Source organism: Pseudophryne corroboree, chromosome 2, assembly GCF_028390025.1.
Source record: "Pseudophryne corroboree isolate aPseCor3 chromosome 2, aPseCor3.hap2, whole genome shotgun sequence".
Taxonomy (NCBI): Eukaryota; Metazoa; Chordata; class Amphibia; order Anura; family Myobatrachidae; genus Pseudophryne; species Pseudophryne corroboree.
Genome location: NC_086445.1, coordinates 502,261,095 through 502,285,303, shown reverse-complemented (window position 1 = coordinate 502,285,303; position 24,209 = coordinate 502,261,095). Strand labels below are relative to the sequence as shown.

At 47.9% G+C, this 24,209-nt stretch overlaps 1 protein-coding gene across 1 annotated transcript in view; it reads right to left on the bottom strand.

The window, feature by feature from the left end:
- Window positions 1-24,209, bottom strand: part of APPBP2 (amyloid beta precursor protein binding protein 2) — a 205,289-nt gene that overhangs the window by 23,166 nt on the left and 157,914 nt on the right. The window contains exon 4 of the mRNA XM_063954013.1: window positions 6,451-6,574. Within this exon, the coding sequence (XP_063810083.1) occupies window positions 6,451-6,574 (124 nt within the window). The remainder of the gene's footprint in view (window positions 1-6,450; window positions 6,575-24,209) is intronic.

The following is a 24,209-nucleotide window of genomic DNA, read 5'->3' as shown; positions in this document are numbered from 1 at the left end:
TGGCGAGTTCGCAACTCTGCCCTATCTTCATGGAAAATCAGGTAAGGGCTCTTGTGAGACAAGGCCCCCAATTCAGACACCCGCCTTGTGGATGCCAATGCCAAAAGCATCACCACTTTCCAAGTGAGAAACTTCAACTCTATCTGTTGTGGAGGCTCAAACCAATCCGATTGAAGGAACTGCAATACCATGTTAAGGTCCCATGGTGCCACTGGAGGCACGAATGGAGGCTGGATGTGCAGAACCCCTTTCACAAAGGTCTGAACCTCTGGAAGAGAGGTCAATTGTTTTTGGAAGAACACGGACAAGGCCGAAATCTGGACCTTGATTGATCCCAAGCGTAGGCCCGTCTCCACACCATCCTGCAAAAAATGGAGAAAACGTCCTAAGTGAAACTCTTCCGTAGGAGCTTTCTTGGATTCACACCAAGACACACATTTTCTCCAAATACGGTGGTAATGTTTTGACGTTACTCCCTTTCTGGCCTGAATAAGGGTGGGGATGACCTCCTTAGGAATACCCTTCCTGGCTAGGATACGGCGCTCAACAGTCATGCCGTCAAACGTAGCCGTGGTAAGTCTTGGTACACACACGGCCCCTGCTGCAGCAGGTCCTCCCGAGGAGGATGAGGCCGAGGATCTGGGTACCAAGCCCTTCTTAGCCAGTCTGGGGCAATGAAGATTGCTTGAACCCTTGTCTTTCTTATGATCCTTAGTACTTTTGGGATCAGCGGAAGTGGAGGGAAACATGCACTGACGGAAACACCAACTGGGTCACCAGTGCATCCACTGCTACTGCTTGAGGGTCTCTCGACCTGGAACAGTATCTCTGAAGCTTCTTGTTGAGACGAGACGCCATCATGTCTATTTGGGGAACTCCCCGAAGACTTGTCACCTCTGCGAAGACTTCTTGGTGGAGGCCCCACTCTCCTGGATGGAGATCGTGTCTGTTGAGGAAGTCTGCTTCCCAGTTGTCTACTCCCGGAATGAATATTGCCGACAGAGCTTGTAGATGTTTTTCTGCCTCTGCTTTTCGTTCCGCCCTGCCTGTTTATGTATGCGACTGCTGTTACATTGTCCGCCTGGATCTGCGTGGGACGGTCTTGAAGAAGATGTACCGCTTGTTGAAGGCCATTGTAAATGGCTCTTAGCTCCAGGACGTTTATGTGAAGGCAGGCTTCCTGTTGTGACCAACGTCCTTGCAAGTTTTCTCCCTGAGAGACTGCTCCCCAGCCTCGGAGACTTGCATCCGTGGTTACTAGGACCCAGTCCTGAATCCCGAACCTGCGTCCCTCTAGCAGGCGAGAGCTGTGCAACCACCACAGGAGCGAAATCCTCGTTTTTGACGACAGGATTATCTTTCTGTGCATGTGTAGGTGTGACCCCGACCACTTGTCCAACAGGTCCCACTGGAATACTCTGGCATGGAACCTGCCTATCTGTATGGCCTCGTAGGCCGCCACCATCTTCCCCAACAACCGAATGCACTGATGGATCGACACACTTGATGGTTTCAATATCTGTTTTACCATTTTCTGGATTTCCAGAGCCTTTTCCAGCGGAAGAAATACTCTCTGAACTTGTGTGTCCAGAATCATCCCGAAGAAAGACAACCTTGTCGTCGGTTCCAACTGTGACTTTGGGTAACAACACCAGTGTTGTTGGAGTATTGACAGGGAGAGGGATATGTTTTGTAATAACTGCTCCCTGGATCTCGCCTTTATCAGGAGGTCGTCCAGATAGGGGATTATATTGACTCCTTTCTGACGAAGGAGGACCATCATCTCCGCCATCACCTTGGTGAATACCCTCGGCGCCGTGGAGAGACCAAAAGGTAACGTCTGGAATTGGTAATGGCAATCCTGAATCGCGAATCTCAGATAAGCCTGGTGAGGAGGATAAATGGGAACATGCAGGTAAGCATCCTTTATGTCCACCGACACCAAGTAGTCCCCCCTCCTCCAGACTGGCAATCACCGCCCGAAGTGATTCCATCTTGAACTTGAACCCTTTCAGGAAGAAATTCAGATCTTTTAGATTTAGGATCGGTCTGACCGAGCCGTCCGGCTTCGGAACAAAGAGGCTTGAATAAAAACCCACCCTTGTTGTGACAACGGTACCAGGACTATGACCTGGTCTTGACATAATTTTTGGATTGCCACCGTTACTGCTTCTCTGTCTGGCGGAGAAGCTGGCAAGGTCGATTTGAAAAATCGGCATTAGGGGAACGTCTTGAAACTCTAGTTTGTATCCCTGGGATACTATATGCAACACCCAGGGGTCCAGGCCAGACAGAATCCAATCCTGGCTGATCCGTTTGAGACGTGCCCCCACCCGAGCGGCCTCCCGCAACGGAGTTCCAGCGTCATGCTGGGGATTTGGCAGAATTAGGGGTAGACTTTTGCTCTTGGGAACCTGGAGCTGGTGTGGGCTTCTTTCCCCTTCCCCTACCTGCAAAGAAGGGGGAACCTCTCGTCTTTTTGTATTTATTGGGCCGAAAGGACTGCATTTGCGGGTGATAGGTCTTTTTTGCCGGTGCAGGCGCAGAGGGCAAAAATGTTGACTTACCTGCGGTAGCGCCGAGACTAACGCATCCAGGCCATCGCCAAATAAGGCCTCACCTTTATATGGGAGAGCCTCCATATTTCTTTTGGAATCTGCATCCGCGTTCCACTGGCGAATCCATAACGCCCGCCTAGCCGATACTGCCATGGTAGCGGCTTGTGAACTCAAGAGTCCAATATCCTTCATTGCTTCCAGCATGTAGGCGGCAGCGTCCTTAATATTCCCTAACTTAAGGAGTGTCTCATCTTTATCAATCGTGTCAATTTCTGATGACGCGCTTTCGGACCATGGCCCTCATTCCGAGTCGTTCGCTCGTTCTTTTTTTTCGCATCGCAGTGAAAATCAGCTTAGAGCGCATGCGCAATGTTCGCACTGCGACTGCGCTAAGTAATTCTGCTATGAAGAAAGGATTTTTACTCACGGCTTTTTGTTCGCACCGGCGAACGTACTGTGATTGACAGGAAATGGGTGTTACTGGGCGGAAACACGGCGTTTTATGGGCGTGTGGCTGAAAACGCTACCGTTTCCGGAAAAAACGCAGGAGTGGCCGGAGAAACGGGGGAGTGTCTGGGCGAACGCTGGGAGTGTTTGTGACGTCAAACCAGGAACGACAAGCACTGAACTGATCGCACAGGCAGAGTAAGTCTGGAGCTACTCTAAAACTGCTAAGTTTTTTTTGTTCGCAATATTGCGTAAACTTCGTTCGCACTTTTAAGATGCTAAGATACACTCCCAGTAGGCGTAGACTAAGCGTGTGTAACTCTGCTAAATTCGCCTTGCGACCGATCAACTCGGAATGAGGGCCCATTTTTCAATATCGCGACTCACCCATGCGCAGGCAACAGTGGGCCTGAGCAGTGTACCATTGGTGACATAAATAGATTTCAATGTCATTTCCATTTTGCGGTCTGCCGGCTCTTTAAGAGAAGCCGTGCCAGGAGCAGGGAGAATTACCTTCTTTATTAACCTGGAAAGTGCACTGTCTAACACAGGGGGTGACTCCCATTTTTTCCTGTCTTCAACTGGTAAAGGATAAGCTATGTGAATCCTTTTGGGAATACACATTTTTTTATCAGGATTCACCCACATCCCTTCAAACAGAGCATTTAGTTTGTGTGAAGGAGGGAACGGGACTTTGGATTTCTTTTCCTTACATAAATAAGCTTTCTCCTGAGGTACAGGAGTGCTTTCTGTAACCTCCAACACGTCCCTTATAGCAACAATCATATACTGTATACTTTTTGCCAATTTATGATCTATCTCTCTGGATTCACTATTGTCCACACAAGAATCAGAATCCGTGTCGGTATCAGTGTTTACAACATTTGCAAATGGTCTCTTATGTGACCCAGAGGGGCCGCCCGCATAAGGAATAAACAGCATCCTGAAAAATCACATCTTCCACAGATTTTCTCCAGCATGCAGCCTTAGATTCAAACTTATCCAATGTACGGTTAATCAGATGCATACTGTCACGTAGCTCTTTCACCCATGCAGGCTCTTGGTGTGCCGGTAGCGCCACCACATTACAACTCTGTGTCCCTAAAATGGCTTCCTCCGGGGAGGAACTCCCTGCCTTAGACATGCCTCACATGTGTACACCACACTCACAGACACACTGGGACTTATTTTGGGGACAGACCCACAGTAAAATCTGTCAGAGGGACACAGGATAGGAGCAGCCAGTTCACAAACCCAGCGCCAGTATTGCCTGTGAACACAGTATGTCCACAGCCCAAAAGCGCTTTTAAATAGTAATATACACTATCGAATGCACCACAATCGCTTTGTGCCCCCCCTTTATAGCACCCTGTACTTGTCAGAAGTGGAGGAGAGGACCAGCGTGTTCTCTGCAGCCTGAGGAGAGAGAGAAAATGGCGCTGAGTAGTGTGCTGGCTGCCTGAGGAAGAAGCTCCGCCCTCACAATGGCGCGTCCTTACACTCAGAATATTGACTTATTATTTATACTGGCGGGGGTAGGGCTGTGGCAGCGGCATCTTATGCCCCCTTTTAGCCAGTTTGAGGTATTTTTCTTGCTGCCCAGGGCGCCCCCCCCGCCCTGCACCCTGCAGTGCCTGTGTGTGTGGGCAGCAATGGCGCGCTGCGCTCCAGCCAGCCGCGCCGCACCTCAGCAGTCACTTACTTGATTGAAGATCATTCTTCTCATACTCACCTGTCTTCTGGCTCTATGAGGGGGGTACCGGCGTGCTGTGGGAGTGAGCATCTAGACACGGCTAGCGTTCAGTTCCCTTCAGGAGCAAATGGTGTCCTGTCAGCCAGAAGCAGAGCCATGAAACTCTGAGGAAGTTGGGTCTGCTTCTGCCCCCTCAGTCCCACGAAGCAGGCAGTCTGATGCCAGCAGATCTCCATGAAAATAAAAAACCTAACACAAGTATTTTCAGAGAAACTCAGTAGAGTTCCTCAGAGTGCATCCAGTCGACCTGGGCACATTTCTAAAACTGAGGTCTGGAGGAGGGGCATAGAGGGAGGAGCCAGTTCACACCCAATGAAAAGTCTTTAGAGTGCCCATGTCTCCTGCGGATCCCGTCTATACCCCATGGTCTTGAAGTCGTCCCCAGCATCCTCTAGGACGTATGAGAAATATGTGCTAGAGCGGGTAAGAACGAACTGTGTGTATGTTACAACTACATTTATTCTTGCATAGGGTGGAAGGTGAATAATGTGTATTAGTTGCAGACACTTCTCTAGGCCAACACTTATATACAAACTACACAGCACATTTTACAGACCTGTCATCATACATCTTGCCTCAATACACCACATAGCGGGATCTGCCTGGCGTGAAGTGTAACTCCGTTAGCACCGGGCATCTTCTTTTGCCGAAAATGCATCTTGCTCACATTGCTGTGCGAACAGAGGGTGTAATTCCAAGTTGATCGCAGCAGGATTTTGATAGCAACTGGGCAAAACCATGTGCACTGCAGGGGAGGCAGATATAACATGTGCAGAAAGAGTTAGATTTGGGTGGGTTATATTGTTTCTGTGCAGGGTAAATACTGGCTGCTTTATTTTTACACTGCAAATTAGATTGCAGATTGAACACACCACACCCAAATCTAACTCTCTCTGCACATGTTATATCTGGGTTCACTACGATATGCCGGCGGTCGGGCTCCCGCGACCAGCATACCGGCGCCGGGAGCCCGACCGCCGGCTTACCGATAGTGTGGCGAGCGCAAATGAGCCCCTTGCGGGCTCGCTGCGCTCGCCATGCTACGGGCACGGTGGCGCGCTACGCGCGCGCCACACTATTTTATTCTCCCTCCAGGGGGGTCGTGGACCCCCACGAGGGAGAATAAGTGTCGGTATGCCGGCTGTCGGGCTCCCGGCGCCGGTATGCTGGTCGCCGGGAGCCCGACCACCGGCATACTGAAGACCACCCGTTATATCTGCCTCCCCTGCAGTGCACATGGTTTTGCCCAGTTGCTATCAAAAATCCTGCTGCGATCAACTTGGAATTACCCCCAGAATACACAAGCAGCTTATGCTGATCAAAATATGCGGCATGCCTATATTGTGTGTGATTGCAGCAGTATCTGCATATGAATGGTACAAGACTTTATAATATTTTGTATGCAGAAACAGTTACGGTGGCACAGAGAATATAGACATGCATGTGCGTCCCATTTGGAGAGCAATGCGAATAAGACGCATTTTAATGGAAAAGGTCACACAAAGACACTCGCCACTACAGAGTCAAGCCAAGGAATGGCGTGACTAGAAGGGATGTTTAACATGCAGGGAGGCTAGATGTAAGTGGACGCAGCTGTACATACATGTAATATACATGGATAGAATTTTTATTATTGTCCCTAGGAAACAACCCTCCTCTAAAAATAAAACTAAGGCATTCTGCCATACACACCTGACACAGCACTCTACCGCACGAAACCAATGCAGCATTTCATTGTGAAGGGTGCAAAGCTGTAGGCAAGAGAGGAACACCTTCTCAGCATCACTGTACCAGCCAGCATCTGAGAGGAATCCACCTAAAACAGAAATAGCAAAATTATTTTTTACCAAATTAGGAAACAAATACAGTCAAGGGATGTATTCCTACCTGGAGGTATTATTAAGAAAATAAACACAAAGACAAACTTTAGTAAATATAAAATTGGGAACTACACTCATGTCATATAGCATATAGTGTTCTGCCACTTCCCAAGCCAGTGCTTCTCAGACTACAGACAGTATTTGCAGTGATCAGTATGTTAAATTGTCCAACCCACCAAAGTCTCTCCTAGTTTTACAATCTACAGCCTTTGAATATATGGTAGCTCTCTTATTAAAGAGAAAAGCTGCTCTTTAACCTCGTCCATTTTCTACAAAAGACTCCAGAGAATTCTTCAGGAAAGTTGAGATCAATTCATTTAAAAAAGTACTTAAAAATTCCTTGCAGGTAAGATCATCCAACAATGTAAGTGATATTCTAGATTTTAATTAATTTGCAATCTAAAATTAATAAATCTTTCAGCAAGATATCCTAATGACCCTTAAACTGACTGGAAACCAGTGCATTCACTAAATTATTTGCTTGGAAACCTCCTTTAATGGCTGCAAAGGTAGAGATGCATAGACCAACATAATGACACCAAGGCATGCCTCAAGTCTTCACTTTCCAAGCAGCAAACCAATGTAAAGGTACCCACACACTAGACTGTTTCTAGCGACGAAGCGCACGATTTCAACACATCAAATCGATATATCTGTAGTAAATGTGCAAATTGTGAAACTTTTTACTAACGTTAACGATTCGATGCGCAGTCCCGTGGGTCGTTTGATGTATCTTTAGATCTCCCCTACTGCAGGGAAGATCTGAAGCTATCGTTAGTGAGAGCATGTTTCTAGCTGTTACCACTCCTCAGATCTTAAGATCTCTTACGTGTATGCACACAATTGTTAGTCCAGTACTGCTGGGGAATTCAAGGGAAATCGTTAGGACTTGCATCTTTTGCAAGTCGTTCTAGCGTGTGGGCACCTTTATTATGCCTAGTACGAAGCCTTGCTTCTGACACCAGTGTTTATGTAGCAGCAGTGATAACCATTACAGTATGGTGCTTGAAGGATATAAAGTGCTCACTAGAACGATAACTGATATACAAGAAATTGCTGCTGGGCGGGAGAGGTGTGGGAGATAGAGACATAGGGGGACATTTACTAAGCAGTGATAAGAGAGGAGAAGTGAGCCAGTGGAGAAGTGCCCATGGCAACCAATCAGCACTGAAGTAACATCTATAATTTGCTTACTATAAAATTATACAGAGCTGCCGACTGGTTGATGTGGCAACTTCTCCACTGGCTCACTTCTCCGCTCTTACCACTGCTTAGTAAAATGTCCCCTATAGTTAGAAATAGAAAACTAAAAGTTCAAAATTCAAAAAGGTACATAACGGACTTTCTAAGGACAATTTAAGTTAACAGTTAACCGACTATAAATATAAGACATGCTTTGTCAATATTTAGAATCCTAAATAAAATAAAAACACACACACACACACACACACACACACACTGCAGTTTAAATTGAGACCCTAACCAAATCAAACAACCAACCAACGACTCCATACTAAAATGGTTACAATAATAGATAAATTAAAGCATATGATCCTTCCTATAAAATATAATATAAAATATAGCCATTTGCAGCTTATTTTTAAATTAATTGCTCAGTTCAGGTTACAGACCTTAATATATGCACAATGGCCCTCATCCCGAGTTGTTCGCTCGCTAGCTGCTTTTAGCAGCATTGCACACGCTAGGCCGCCGCCCTCTGGGAGTGTATCTTAGCTTAGCAGAATAGCGAACGAAAGATTAGCAGGACTGCTACTAAATATTTTCTTGCAGTTTCTGAGTAGCTGCAGACCTACTCCTAGATTGCGATCAGCTCGGTCCGTTTAGTTCCTGGTTTGACGTCACAAACACGCCCTGCATTCGGCCAGCCACTCCCCCGTTTCTCCAGACACTCCCGCGTTTTTCCATGACACGCCTGCGTTTTTTAGCACACTCTCGGAAAAAAAGCTCAGTTACCACCCAGAAACGCCCCTTTCCTTTTTTTTTTTTAAACATATTTTTTATTGAAGCAATATATGTAATACATACATGAATTTTCACAGTAGGTCAAACCTATATCAAATAGGAAAAAGCGGAAGGGGAGTAAATAATATGACAACCGAGTCCCCAATCAAGAGACATTTTAAACACAGTACAAACAACAATATTACACTTATATAGAACATGCCTCTCGGGGCTTCAGTAACCATCAGGTTAAGAGCTGGTCTAGTCAGCTGACCCAGACGCGTGCAGGTGAGGATAACAAAACAAAAAAACAAACAACAAAAAAAAAAACGTGCCCGTATGCCAACTTCCTCCCAGTCGTCTACCGAGCTGAGAATGGCAGTCAGTCCTATAGCACAATCGGCGGATCCCCTGCAATCGTTCTAGTCAAAAACCATTCTGTATTAGAGAAGAGTTATGGAGCTGTGTCCTGACTGCTATCGACAAGGTCGTTATATAGCTTTCCCATACTTCAAAGAATTTCTGTATCTTAGTATCTTTGTCTAGCAAACATCCTATCCATTCCATCCGAAAGAGATAAAATAATTTGGCCTTAAACAACGAAAGTGTAGGTGGATCCTTAGCAATCCATACTTGCAGAATAGCCTTTCTGGCTGCTATACTAACTGCTAGCAGTAGCTTTCTACTTCCCTGGGAGAGACGTAGGTCCGGGGAGATTATACCGAAAAGCGCCCATTGTGGGCACAAACTCCAATAGTTCACTAGGTTAGTCGTTAAGTAATTCCTTATCCTTATCCAGAACTGTCTAATCAGAGGGCATGTCCACAAGCAGTGATAAAGGTCTGCTTGGGGAGAACCACACTTCCAACAAGCATGTGTGTCAGCTAGCCCTATGAGACATCGTCTATGAGGCGATAAATAAGTCCTGTGCAAAATATTGAGAGACATTTCTTTATACCTAGAAGAGGGAAACCGTTTACAAGCTTTTACATGGGCCGTAAGCAAGTCAGTCGTCTCGATCCCTGGGAGACATTCCATCCAGGACCGGATACCTCCCTGTCCCGTAGAGTAGTCTAGAACAGTCCGAAAGTACCCATATGCCATTGATATTGCTTTCCTAACTCTAGGGGCTTGTTGCAGTAGTTTATCTATCGGATTGTTCCAATCCATAGGTGAGAAACAGCCAGTAGTAGCAGAAACATAGTGTTGGGCTAATAGAAAGGCCACAGGATAGGCCAGTAGAACTGGATGTCTAGCAGTGGCTTCCTGGAACGTGAGCGGCCTCAAGCTTTGCGAATCCACCAAATGAGCTACACCTTGGAGACACCCCCCATCCGCCAGATGTTGAATGGATAATGCGCCCTACCCTCCTGGAAGTCCGGATTAGCCATGAACGGAAGGTACAGTGATTTGTGGGAGTTCAGATCTAGTTTATTACGCATATCAGTCCATAGTTTTTTAATGGTCCACAATAGTGGATTCCTCCTCCACTCCCCAGACACCTCTCGATCATGCAAATGTAAAAAGGCGACCAGGCCCCCCCCTTGTAAAAATTCTCTATCTAAGAAAGTGTTTGTGTAGTTGTTGTCATTGTGCACCCAGTCATGCAAATACCGTAGTTGAGCGGCATGGGAATACCAAAGAACATTAGGAAAATTAATTCCCCCATTCTCCGTGGTTTGCTGTAATTTAATCAACGCTATACGTGGTTTTCTTCCCTGCCAAATAAAGCGTCTAAAAAGAAAATTGATGCGTTGAACATCTTTGGGTAGGAGGACATGTGGCATGGCCTGTATAAAGTACATCAGACGGGGGAATGATATCATCTTTATCAAATTCGCTCTTCCCATGTACGATAAAGGCAGAGATTTCCAGGAGTCAAGTTCTGCCTCAATTTTTCTGATGGCCGAGGTAAAATTTAGGGTGTAAAGTCGCTCCGGTTGTCTCGATATTTGAATCCCCAGATAGGCGAGTTGATCTGAGCTCCATGTCAGTGGTAAACCCCCCACCCAGTTTCTCAAAAACGCACCACTCCCCAGTCGTAGTGCCACGGACTTCGACCAGTTAACATTGAAGCCAGAAATATGTCCATACGCCTGCAGTAGATTGAATATATGAGTCAAGGAAGTCCCCGGATCTGAAACATACAGCAGTAGATCATCAGCAAATGCCGTAAGCTTTAGCTCCCTGCGTCCTATCTGAATGCCATGAAACGGAGTGTCAGTCAATAGCAAACAATGGAGGGGATCTATGGCCAAATTGAACAATAAGGGTGACAAGGGACAGCCCTGTCGTGTGCCACGATGCATAACCACCGGATCACTGGTATAGCCATTCAGTAAGAGGGTAGTGGAAGGAGAGTCATATAAGTAACGAATAATATTAACAAAGTCTTGGTGGAAGAGTCTACGTTCCAAGACCCTGAATAGATGGGGCCAAAGTACCGTATCGAAGGCCTTAGTAGTGTCTAGGCTGAGGAGTATATTCCTGGATTGGGGAGAATGAGCAGAGGCTATGACTGCAGCAACCGCAGCCCGAATTCCTTTTACCGAATGTGTATTACGAACAAAACCAAGTTGATAAGTAGTTAGTGCATGAGGGAGAATCGTTTGCAGTCGATCCGCCAAAATCTTGGTGAATAATTTTATGTCGGTATTTAACAACGTAATGAGCCTGTATGAAATCACCAATTGAGGGTCCTGAGCAGGCTTGGGGATCATAATGGTATGGGCTGTTGTGAAATGATGAAAAGGGGCACGGTGATGCAGCAGGCCGTTAAACAGTTCTAGCAGAGTCGGAGTTATAGGAGGCTGAAGGATTTTATAAAAAATTCATTGGAGAGGCCATCCGGGCCCGGGGATTTGTGCAGGTGGGAGTTTGGACACAGCCGAGACAAGCTCCCCCTCAGTAATTGCACTCACCAGAAAATCCGACTGCGTACTCGTTATAGGAGGCAAAGCTGAATCAGGTACAAGTGCGGCATGAGCACATTCATTAAAAGGGAGATCCGAATATAAGTCGGCAAAATAACATTCAAAATGCTTCACTATAGCAGGGGAAGAGGTAAGGAGATGCCCCGTATCCCGATGTTTAACAGCCGTTATGAATTTTCGAGCAGTTTTCTTCCTAGCCATATTAGCCAAAAGTCGACCAGACTTGTTACCCCACTGGTAATACTTGTGAGAAGAATACACCACGTCCCGCTTTGCTTGCGCCAGCAAGTGGTCATTCAGTAGTTGTTTTGCCTGCAAATAGAGCCGCAAAGATTCCTCAGTTTGTAGGGCATGGTGATTCTGCAGCGCAGCATCTAATTCTGAATGTAGTGCAGTATAAGTCGCCAGATTTTTCTTTTTCAATCTATGGACATAATCAATAATCTGACCTCGAAGAACAGCCTTCGCTGCACCCCAGAGGATATTCGGGCGATCCCAGTGCTCAAGGTTATCGTCTAAGAAGTTAGCCCAATTAGTTATCAAGAATTTCCGAAAGTCATCGCAATTATAAAGATAACTCGGAAACCTCCAGTGTCTGGAGCCCCCTGACTGAAGAGTTCTCTTTAGCATCAATGTCACCGGAGCGTGATCCGAAATCAAAATGTTATGGATATCAGCATGCGCAACTCGCGTGACAAGAGAATCCTCAACTAAAATCGAGTCAATCCTGGACCAGGATCGATGAGCCCCAGAGAAAAAAGTGAATGATTTGTCGGAGGGGTTTAGGAGACGCCAAACGTCAGTAAGCTGGAGGGAGACCATTAAAGTTTGAAGGTGTGACCAAAAAGAAGATTGAGAAGTGCGTGGGACAGGAGATTTATCAACAGTAGGATCATCTACAGTGTTTCAGCCACCCCCCAGGACAAGCTGAAAATTGTCGCGTTGCAGCAACTGAGAACTCAATTCCTGGGAGGAAGGCAGCAGTTTCGAAATTGGGTGCGTAGACATTCACTAATGTATATTTAGTACCCCAAATTTCCACATCCAAAATTAAATAGCGCCCCTGTGGGTCAATAATAGAGTCCAGAATAGTGTATTGTAAATTCTTACTAAATAGGATCGCAACCCCCCTGGTCTTTCTTGTATTGTCAGCGGAAATACAGTCATCTAACCAAGGTGCCCGAAGAGCAGAGGAGGCGCCCGACATCCAGTGGGTCTCTTGGAGAAATATAATCTGGGGTTTAAACCGTTTTAAATGCGTAAGGACCCGTTTACGTTTAATCAGGGAGTTGAGGCCGCCCACATTCCAGGACAGGATCTTAAAAAAAGCATCCGAGGAGGAGGCTCTTGTATCAAAGGCAGTCATGAGTCTGTTAACCTACACCCACCCGAGGGTGGCAATCCAGAAGGAACACTACATCACACAGTTGCCCTCCCCCGTCCCAGCGAGCGGAGAGGGACAATCTGAACCACAGTGAACCATAGAGCTCGTAACGGATCTGGTGAGGGAGGCACGGCACGGGCAAAACAAAAAGAAAAAAAAAACACACACACACACAGCTTCACATAACTATTTTCACATTTTCCAAACCAAACTAGTAACAGCGCAAGTGCTAAACCGTCCGGTAGCACTGGCGAGGAACATATCAATAATAACTGTAGTAATTGACGTAAAGTAAAATTAAATTAAGCTGAGCAGCAGATAATGAGACCTAAGGCCTCATTCATGTGTACATTAAACCAACTCAGTATATAAGGCAGGGAATACCAAAACAACTACAATTCCGCAGCGTAGTCGAGGACCACAACAATAATAGATACTGCATTGAAGAGTAAGCTGGTTGGTGTGGTACGGGACTCATGGTCTCCCAGTTGTTAAGGATAAGCCCACCCAAGGCAGTAAACATGTTGTGGAGTAATAACTAATACTTATGTTACGGGTTCTCAGTATTCAACATATTTGTGACATGGGATTTGGCAGTAACAGGATCAGCATATAGTAGCGTGCGGCCATTGTCATGTATCCTCAACTTAGCTGGATACATCAACGCAAATTTAGTATTGCTCTCGTGAAGCATCCTGCAAACGTCAGAAAACGCTCTCCTCTTTTGCGCACCAGAGGCAGAGAAGTCCTGAAAGAGTAAAATACGTTTACCATTCACTAGCAATTGCGGGATTTTCCGGTAAGAGCGCAAAACATGTTCCTTCATGCGGAAATCCAGAAATCTTGCAATGACAGGCCGTGGCCTCACATCAACATCAGGGCGAGTGGGACCAATTCTATGCGCTCTTTCAATATGCTTTAGAAATGGGGGGTCTGAGATATCTAGAGCTGAGAACAGGTCATGCAGTATAAAATCAGCCAACTGCCCGTCCCTGATTGATTCGGGGATGCCCACGAAGCGCAAATTCGATCTCCTATCTCTGTTCTCAAGATCATCTATTTTTGCCTGCAGAGCAGCAATAGATGAATCTTGGGTGGCAGTGGATCGTTGGAGTGTATGCATCTGATCCTCCCCGTCACTAACCCTTTGCTCTAAGGAGTCTATCCGTGAGGTGTTCTGATCAATCTTTGTAAGTGTGGAATCTAGTAGTGTTTGTATCTGCTCCAATCTTTTGTCAATTAATGGTATATTTTCAAGTTCTTGTCAATTTGAGGCATGAGGAGTCACGAGATCTCCTGTGCCATATGTAGTAAAGAGGGCTGGTCAGGCAGAGCCTCTGTTTCTTGAGGCCGAGCCTGAGGATTGCCCACACCCGGAGGAGAGGGGGGGTTAAGTTTCCCCGCATTGTTTTTATTTTTACTCATTCTTGTATTCACTGAGGATTGAGAAGGTCTAACCGCTGGAGTTTTATGGACGAATTTGTACATCACCCGGTCGTCAGACCGCTAAACAGAAAGGGTAGCAGGCCCTGATGTGAACACACGGTGGTATATAATAATAAAACACCTCACGTAAGAGCTCAAGTTGGAAGATATGTCAGAGCTACTCAGCGAAAAATAAAAAAATTCAAACATCAAGTTACATACTAAGCATAATAAGGCACGCCATAATCATGACGTCGCGGATCCATCTGATGGAAATTAAACTCAAAGCAGTACCAGGTAACGGAGGATTAACTATAAATAATCATGTGAGATTAACCCTAGGTTGCACAACACAAAGAAAAAGAGGAAGGAAAAAAAACAAAAACAAAACAGGGGTTGCTCAGGATAAGGGGCTCCTCAGCGTGCATTCAACAGCAGAGAAATTGAGCCAGGAAAATATTACTGCACAACTGCTAGTGGTCACTAGGTGGCAGCACAGCTTAGGAAATGATTCAACTCTGGGGTAGCTCCAATCTTAACCCAAACAACTGCGTGATTAAGCCTCATAAGGCAGAGCAAGCAGTAATAATAATGTCTATAGTGAGAAGAAAAAGCAGATTAATAAACAAGTAGGGTCACAAACAATAATAGTAATAAGTGGACGTGTGTAGGTTAAAGGGAAGGAAGAAAAAGAAAATAAAAAAATAAAAAGTTCAAAGTTGCTGCAAGTAGGTCTCTCAGCTGCCAAGTAGGGTCAGTTGCAGCAAGAGACACGGAGATACAGTCCAACCTGCAGCGCTCAGCAGTCTCGGGCACAAATGTAGTCCTCTGTAGCAGTCTCCACTTCGCTGTCCAATCCCCTCAGGACAAGTCCAGCGGGTGTATCAGTGAGACTCCAGGAGTCAGAGTCACTGGGCTTGGGAGTAAGGTCGGGGGGGAAAAGGCAGTAGAGGGGCAATAACGGACACCTCCCCCGGGAACTCAGGCACGAATGCCGCTCATCTCTTCACCGGGTTAGGCTGTGTTTGGCACTCGTCCTCCGGACTCAGGTGCAGCCAGGAAGGCGATCCTTGTATTTCCAGGCAGGGACGGATCTGCCAGCTCCAATGTCCACTCACGAAGGCACGGACAGCGGCTCCAGTGGGTTCAGCGCTCTCTGTAGGGAAAGCGCTAGCAGCAAGGGTGAGCGCACAATCGCGGCAATCCGCTCGGGCACCTCCGGCGGCACAGATTTGGGTGAGTCATGGAGGTCGCAGCTGACTCGATTATCCCAACAGTCTCCCCCGCCTCTCCCGCTCACCGCAGGATGACAGATGAGGCTAGCGGGTGCATCAGGGAGAGCCCGGGAAGCAGAGTCACCGGGCTGGACAGCAGGGACAGGAGGCAAAGAGTAGTGAAGGGGCAATAACGGGTACCCCCCTGGGTCTCAGGCACGGACGCCGCTCACCTCCTCATGCAGTTAGGTTGCGTTTGGCAAACGTCCTCCGGTCGTAGGTGCAGCCGGCGTCCACCGCGTATCAGCAGGCAGGCGTCTCCCCGAGTCCTCCGCCGTCGCAGGCCCGCCTTCAGTCGCGGAAGCTGTCTGCCCCTCCGCCGCCCCAGGCCTGATCGTGGATCAGTCAGCAAGGGGAGCAAGGGCCGGAGAAGCCGGGGCGGGTGCAGGGGTCGGTTAGCCACCGGTCACCGCCGTCAGGGACTCCCATCACGGGCAGCCGCGGGAACCCTACGCGTCATCTGCCGTACAAACAGGCGGTCTCAGGGCAGCAGGAGACTCCAGTCCTCCTGTGTCAGTCTCCGGGTTGACTCGACCACAGCGCTCGGCAGTCTGCAGCAAGGAACGGCGGGTATGTAGCAGTCGTAAAGCCAGCAATAGGGGTAGGGACAGCCGGACACGGGGCAGCACACTTTGCGCCAGTCAGGTCACCGGCGGTCATGCAGGCCGTCTTTTTGAGGGCCGGATTCCGGGGGCATATAGTCCTGAACCCAGTCGTCCAGGGTAATTTTGAGTTTCCCACAGGTCAGGGAAAGGCTGGATACCCTTTTCAAGAGAGTGAGGGATATAATGCAGGAGGATGGCTAATGATTCCTAGCCTGCAAGCCGGAGCCCATGTTAAAAGCAGCCATGCTGGATGGCCCGCCCACCGGAAGTCCTCAGAAACGCCCCTTTCCTGTCAATCATTCACCGATCAGCAGTGCGACTGAAAAGCGCTGCACGAACACCAGCAAATCTACTAAGTTTTGTGTACAATAATTTAGCGCATGCGCTCTGCGCACCATGCGCATTTAGCAACAAATCGCTGCATAGCGAAAATCGGCAACGAGCGAACAACTCGGAATGACCACCAATGACGGTAAGCCAAAAGTTTCAAATAAATCTTTAAAGTCTCTTTACAGTGTATATCACATTCAGTGCAAATATGTAGTTTAATCTATGTGCTCAATTGAAATATCTCAAACTGACAATCAAGTATGTGTGCAGAGTCCCATATTAGTACCAGAACAGAACCACAGCAATCATCATCTGTTTGATAGCAATAGTCAATAACAGGAGCGATAGTGACATAGCTAATCGTAATATCCTAATTGTTTTTCCTTACTTGTTTGCAATTTCATCACAGGACAAAAAAAAATGGTCTATAATCCTGGGAGATCTAAATACAGAAGCCAACCACTGAATCAGTTTATCGCCACTTCAAAGATGATTTTTGGTTGTTTTGTAGCTATTCAGTCATCAGTTGCTAATTATTTATTGAGGGGAGAATTTCCTTGTTTTTTCTCTAAATACTGTATGCAGAGAAGTGCATCTCGTCATACAGTCTGCATTTTCTGAATAGTAAGCTGGTAGCGTATATTGTATAGCCAGCTGGTGTTGGTTCTCAATAGTTCTCATTGACAACTAACAAATACTTAAAATATTCAGTATTGTTCTTAAAGCACAATGGTGAGATTACATATATATATTTGCTTATATGCTATACGCACTCAGTTGCTACCTTATGGGCACCCCCCTTTGCCCACAAGAAAAATTAGTTTTATGGTTAGAACTTATCTTTGTTAAAACTCTTTCTGCGAGGTACACTGGGCTCCACAAGGATAGACATAGGGGTGTAGAGTAGGATCTTGATCCGAAGCACCAACAGGCTCAAAAGCTTTGACCTTCTTCCCAAGATGCATAGAGCCGCCTCCTATATCACCCCGGCTCCGTGCACAGTAGCTCAGCTTTGTTAACCAGCCCAATGCAGTAGCACTTAAAAGAGACGACAACTGCCAGTTGCCACAAACACCACACTCTCCCGACAGGAGAAGTGTCAGCGGCTAATGCCATACCAACCCAAAGAAGCTAAATGCGTCAGGGTGGGCGCCTTGTGTAGCCTAGTGTACCTCGCAGAAAGAGTTTTAACAAAGGTAAGTTCTTACCATAAAACTCGTTTTCTGCTGCGGGGTACACTGGGCTCCACAAGGATAGACATAGGGGATGTCCTAAAGCAGTTCCTTATGGGAGGGGACGCACTGTAGCGGGCACAAGAACCCTGCGTCCAAAGGAAGCATCCTGGGAATCGGCAGCATCGAAGGCATAGAAGCTTATGAACGTGTTCACAGAGGACCACATAGCCACCTTGCACAATTGTTCAAGGGTCGCACCACGTTGGGCCGCCCAAGAAGGTCCAACAGACTGAGTAGAATGGGCCTTAATGTGATCAGGAGCAGAGAGACCAGCCTTCACATAAGCATGTGCAATCACCATTCTAATCCATCTGGCCAGAGTTTGCTTGTGAGCAGGCCAGTCCCGTTTGAGAAACCCAACCACAACAAAAAGAGAATCCTATTTCCTAATAGGAGCAAAGACCGCTCTTTGGGAGACAGATCAGGAGAAACAAGTGCCGGAACTAAAATCTCCTGATTAAAGGTGGAACGAAGAAACCACCTTAGGTAAATATCCGGGACGAGTCCTAAGAATCGCCCAGTCACGGTGAAATATCAGATATGGGGAACTACAGGACAAGGCACCCAAACCCGACACTCATCTAGCTGAAGCAATAGCCAGCAGAAACACCACCTTAAGGTCAGCTGAACCAAGAGGTTCAAAAGGAGACTCTTGTAACGCCCCCAAAACCACCAACAAGTCCCAAGGAGCCACAGGCGGGACATAAGGAGGTTGGATACGCAACACGCCCTGAGTAAAGGTATGCACATCAGGTAAGGTCGCAATTTTTTTCTGAAGCCACACCGACATGGCAGATATTTGAACCTTCAGGGAGGCCAGACGCAGGCCTAAGTCCAGGCCCTGCTGAAGAAAAGCCAACAACTTGGCTATACTAAACTTGGAAGCGTCATAATCGTTAGATGCGCACCAAACATAGTAAGAATGCCAGACCCTATCGTAAATCCGATCCGAAGCCGGTTTCCGGGCCCGCAACATAGTTTGAATGACCGCCTCATAAAACCATTTAGCCCTTAAGACGGAAGCTTCAAGAGCCACGCCGTCAAAGACAGCCAGGCTAGGTCCTGGTAGACACAGGGGCCCTGAACGAGGTGGTCTGGGCGTTGTGGAAGTAATATTGGACGCTCTGACGATAGGCCTTGCAGGTCTGAGAACCAGTGCCGTCTGGGCCACGCTGGAGCTATGAGAAGCAGAATTCCTTTTTCTTGCTTGAACATCCGAATTACCCTGGGCAGGAGTGACACCGGAGGGAACACGTACGGCAGCCGAAACCTCCACGGTACCGCCAGCGCAACCACGAATGCTGCTTGTCCTTGCTCCGAAGACCGGAACCTTGTGATTGTGTCGAGACGCCATCAGATCTACGTCTGGAAGACCCCACCTTTCCACTAGGAGTTGAAACACTTCTGGATGGAGGCCCCACTCGCCGGCATGCACGTCCTGACGACCGAGAAAGTCCGCTTCCCAATTCAGGACTCCCGGAATGAATATTGCCGATATGGCCGGTAGATGGCGTTCTGCCCACTGTAGAATTCCTTCATTGCTAGGCGGCTTCGAGTGCCGCCTTGATGATTTATGTAAGCCATTGTGGTGGCGTTGTCCGACTGTACTTGAACAGGACGGTTCTGAATTAAATGCTGGTCTAGGTTCAAGGCATTGTAGACCGCCCGCAACTCCAGAATATTGATCGAGAGGAGTGACTACTCCTTGGTCCACCGCCCCTGAAGGGAGTGTTGCTCCAGCACCGCGCCCCAACCTCTTAGACTGGCATCTGTCGTCAACAGGACCCAGTCGGATATCCAGAACGGACGGCCCCTGCACAGTTGCTGGTCCCGGAGCCACCAGAGCAGCGACAGACGGACCTCCGGAGTCAATGAGATCATTTGAGACCTGATCCGGTGAGGCAGGCCGTCCCATTTGGCTAGAATCAGCCTCTGGAGAGGGCGAGAGTGAAATTGAGCGTACTCCACCATGTCGAATGCTGACACCATGAGGCCCAGCACCTGCATTGCCGAATGTATCGACACTTGCGGACGAGATAGGAAGCAACGAATCCTGTCCTGAAGTTTCAGGACTTTCTCCTGAGACAGGAACAACCGCTGGTTGTGAGTGTCCAATAGTGCTCCCAGATGCACCATGCTCTGAGCAGGGATGACTTCTTCCAGTTGATGAGCCACCCGTGGGCTTGCAGAAACCGGACCGTCACATCTCGATGACGCAGGAGAAGATCTGGGGAATTTGCCAGGATTAACAAGTCGTCCAAATACGGTAGTATCCTGACCCCTTGACGGCGGAGTACCACCGTCATCACCGCCATGACTTTGGTGAAGACTCGCGGAGCCGTTGTTAAATCAAAAGGTAACGCCCGAAACTGGTAATGGATGTTGCCAATTGCAAATCTCAGGTATGGCTGATGAGACACTACTATAGGAATCTGCAGGTAAGCATCCTCTATATCCAGTGAGACCATGAAGTCCCCAGGTTCCAAGGCCAGAACTATAAAGCGAAGGGTTTCCATACGGAACTTGGAAACCTTCACAAACCTGTTCAATGCCTTGAGTTTGAAAATGGGCCGGGAGGACCCATTCGGTTTCGGGACTAGAAACAGCGGAGAATAGTACCCCCGGCCCCTCTGCGCAAGAGGCACCTGTACTACGACTCCTGTATCCAGGAGGGTCTGTACCACCGAATGTAGAGTGTTTGCCTTTTTCTTGTCCAACGGGACATTTGTCTGGCAAAATCGATGAGGGGGTCGGTTTTTGAAGGCTATGGCGTGACCTCGAGTGACGACTTCCCGTACCCAGGCATCTGAAGTGGTCTTCAACCATTCCTGGGTATACCCTAGAAGCCAGCCCCCCACCCTGGGATCCCCCAGAAGGAGGCCCGCCCCGTCATGCGGCAGGCTTATCTGTCTTGGAAACTGACTGACGGGCCGCCCAGCCTCTTTTGTGCTTAGTCTCACCAGGTTTGGAAGTGCGGGCCTGCTTGTTGTACACCTGACCTTTTCTTTACCTGAAGGACGAAAGGGGCGAAGGAAGTACCTTTAGCCTTCGACACAGAAGGAGCAGTACTTGGCAGACAGGCAGTTTTGGCAGTAGCCAAGTCAGCCACAATCTTATTTAAGTCCTCCCCAAACAGAATATCTCCCTTAAAAGGGAGTACCTCCAGGGTTTTTCTAGAGTCCAGATCCACAGACCAGGATCTCAGCCACAATGGCCCTCATTCCGAGTTGATCGCAGCAGATTTTTGTTAGCAGTTGGGCAAAACCATGTGCACTGCAGGGGAGGCAGATATAACATGTGCAGAGAGAGTTAGATTTGGGTGGGGTGTGTTCAATCTGCAATCTAATTTGCAGTGTAAAAATAAAGCAGCCAGTATTTACCCTGCACAGAAACAAAATAACCCACCCAAATCTAACTCTCTCTGCACGTTATATCTACCTCCCCTGCAGTGCACATGGTTTTGCCCAACTGCTAAAAAATTTCCTGCTGCGATCAACTTGGAATTACCCCCAATATCCGGCGAGCTAGGACTGACGTAGTAGAGGCCTTGGCTGCAAGGATACCGGCATCAGAAGCCGCCTCTTTAATACAACGAGAAGCTGTGACAATATAAGACAAGCATTGTCTAGCATGGTCAGAGGAGATTTCGGCATCCAACTCCAAGGCCCATGCTTTAATGGCCTCTGCAGCCCAAGTAGCTGCAATAGTGGGCCTTTGTGCAGCACCCGTGAGGGTGTAAATCTCTTTCAGACAACCCTCCACACGTTTATCCGTAGGCTCTTTTAGAGACGTGACGGTGGTGACCGGTAGAGCTGAGGAAATCACCATCCTAGCCACATGTGAGTCCACTGGAGGAGGCGTTTCCCAATTCTTAGACCGCTCCGGCGCGAGGGGATAGCGAGCCAGCATCTTCTTTTGAGGCACAAACTTCGTACCCAGGCTTTGCCAGGGTTCCTGACGTATATCAATTAGGTGGTCAGAGTGAGGTAAAACTTGTTTAATCACCTTCTGACGCTTGAACCTATCTGGTTTCTTAGGAGGAACGGATGGCTCGGGACCATCCGTAAACTGTAAAATCAACTTAATAGCCTCCAAAAGATCAGGAACATCCACATGTGAACCACCCTCCCCATCAGCCGTATCTGAGTCAGAACCTGTGGGGTCAGTGTAAGTGCCGTCTTCATCCGACGAGGTGTCAGTGACAGCAGTGGATTGTGAGGAGACAAGCGTTCGCTTAGAGGACCACTTGGACGTAGACAAGCGCCGGTCAGACTTTTTAGTAGTCAGGGACTTGTTCAACTTCTTTATTTGAGCAGATAAATCGTCCGCCCACGGCGGGTTAGCTGCAGGGACCACAAACGGTTGCATCGGCATTGGGGATCCCATAGGGGGTGTTAGTTTATGAACTAGCGTATGCAGAAGCGTGGAAAAAGTGGCCCACGGCGGGTCATTATTTGCCCCCGTTGCCACCGTCCCACTGGGGGGCAAGGAGCCCCCAGAACCAGAGCCCAAAGCTGCTATATTCTCCTCATAGGTATCTGCGGCTTCAGCAACACCGGCAGTGTGTTCAGCCCCAGAACCGTTACCCTCAGAAGCAGACATGATATAACTTGCAGTATCAGGTAACACAGTACAATTTGTCAGCAGCACAATACCTCTAGCCCAAACCCCTGCGCAGTGTAGTCAGCACCAGCAGAGATAAAGGAGAGATATGGTGACTAAATCACAGAGAAAAATACGTAATACAGTATATCTTTGTGAAATCCTATATTAGATAAAACCTGACGCACCAAGCTCCCTCAGGTTATAGAATATAGGGATAGCAGGTTGAGTGAAAGACACGAAATGGGCACCACTCAGCTATCAAATGCACACACAAATAGTCACAGTCTGTACAATGCAGAGGTTATTACTAACAATAATACTGCACTGGACTAGCTTACACAGCTACATAACAATAGATATAACAGTACACAGTAAGAACTGGATGTATATCACAGGGTAATTGTACTAGGAAACCTTTACTAAGTGCACTCTTTCTTAACTAACACTGACTAAAAAAGGCAGGTAGAACACTTAAATGTCTTGTAAAGTCACAGCACTGACAACCAGGCGGCTTTACATAGGAGGATTTGCCCAAGCATTCCCAGGAACAGTGAAGCTGAGGGATAATGGCGCCGCAGACACTGCCAGGGAGTGAGGGAGAGACAGATATGCAGCTCCAGGGCGGGAATATTTGCGGGAAATGGCGCCCTGGGGCTGGGGCTCCAGGTCTGAGCCTTATCCCCTCTACTGGCAAAACCACCGGGTACTGCGGGCTACTTGTAAAAAAGGTTTAGAGAGAAAACCTGACCTGCACCCATGCCCTGGTGATCTAGTGGGATCGCCTGTACTGCCACAGTGTCCACCACCGGCCGCGCTGGATCGCGATAAAGTGCGGGGCCCGCGAGCGGGACCCACTTACCTCCTCCCGAAGTGCGGCCACGCGATCCCGGAGAGCCCCAGCCGTGTGTGACTAACTTGGAAGAAAACCGGAGCCTCCTGCTGTAGGTACCCGGCAACCAGGGCACGGGAGTGTACAGCGCCGCTGGGGGAGATATGGAGCTGCAGCATGCAATGTCTACTGACATCCAGCACAATCTGTGCCTCTGCTGCAGCCCTTGTAGTCTTCTTTTTTCCTCAGAAAAAGCTTTTTCTAGAGCGGCTGTGAGCAGCTCTTCCTGTCACATGCTTGCACTGCAAGCACCAACTACAAACTGAGCTCCTGTGCACGGAGGCGGGGTGATATAGGAGGCGGCGCTATGCATCTTGGGAAGAAGGTCAAAGCTTTTGAGCCTGTTGGTGCTTCAGATCAAGATCCTACTCTACACCCCTATGTCTATCCTTGTGGAGCCCAGTGTACCCCGCAGCAGAAAATAATTACTCACCGGTAATTCTATTTCTCGTAGACCGTAGTGGATGCTGGGGACTCCGTAAGGACCATGGGGAATAGCGGGCTCCGCAGGAGACTGGGCACTCTAAAGAAAGATTTAGTACTATCTGGTGTGCACTGGCTCCTCCCTCTATGCCCCTCCTCCAGACCTCAGTTAAGGAAACTGTGCCCGGAAGAGCTGACATTACAAGGAAAGGATTTTGGAATCCAGGGTAAGACTCATACCAGCCACACCAATCACACTGTACAACTTGTGATAAACTTACCCAGTTAACAGTATGAACAACAACTGAGCATCACTCAACCGATGCTACATAACCATAACCCTTTGTTAAGCAATAACTATATACACGTATTGCAGAAAGTCCGCACTTGGGACGGGCGCCCAGCATCCACTACGGACTACGAGAAATAGAATTACCGGTGAGTAAATTCTTATTTTCTCTAACGTCCTAGTGGATGCTGGGACTCCGTAAGGACCATGGGGATTA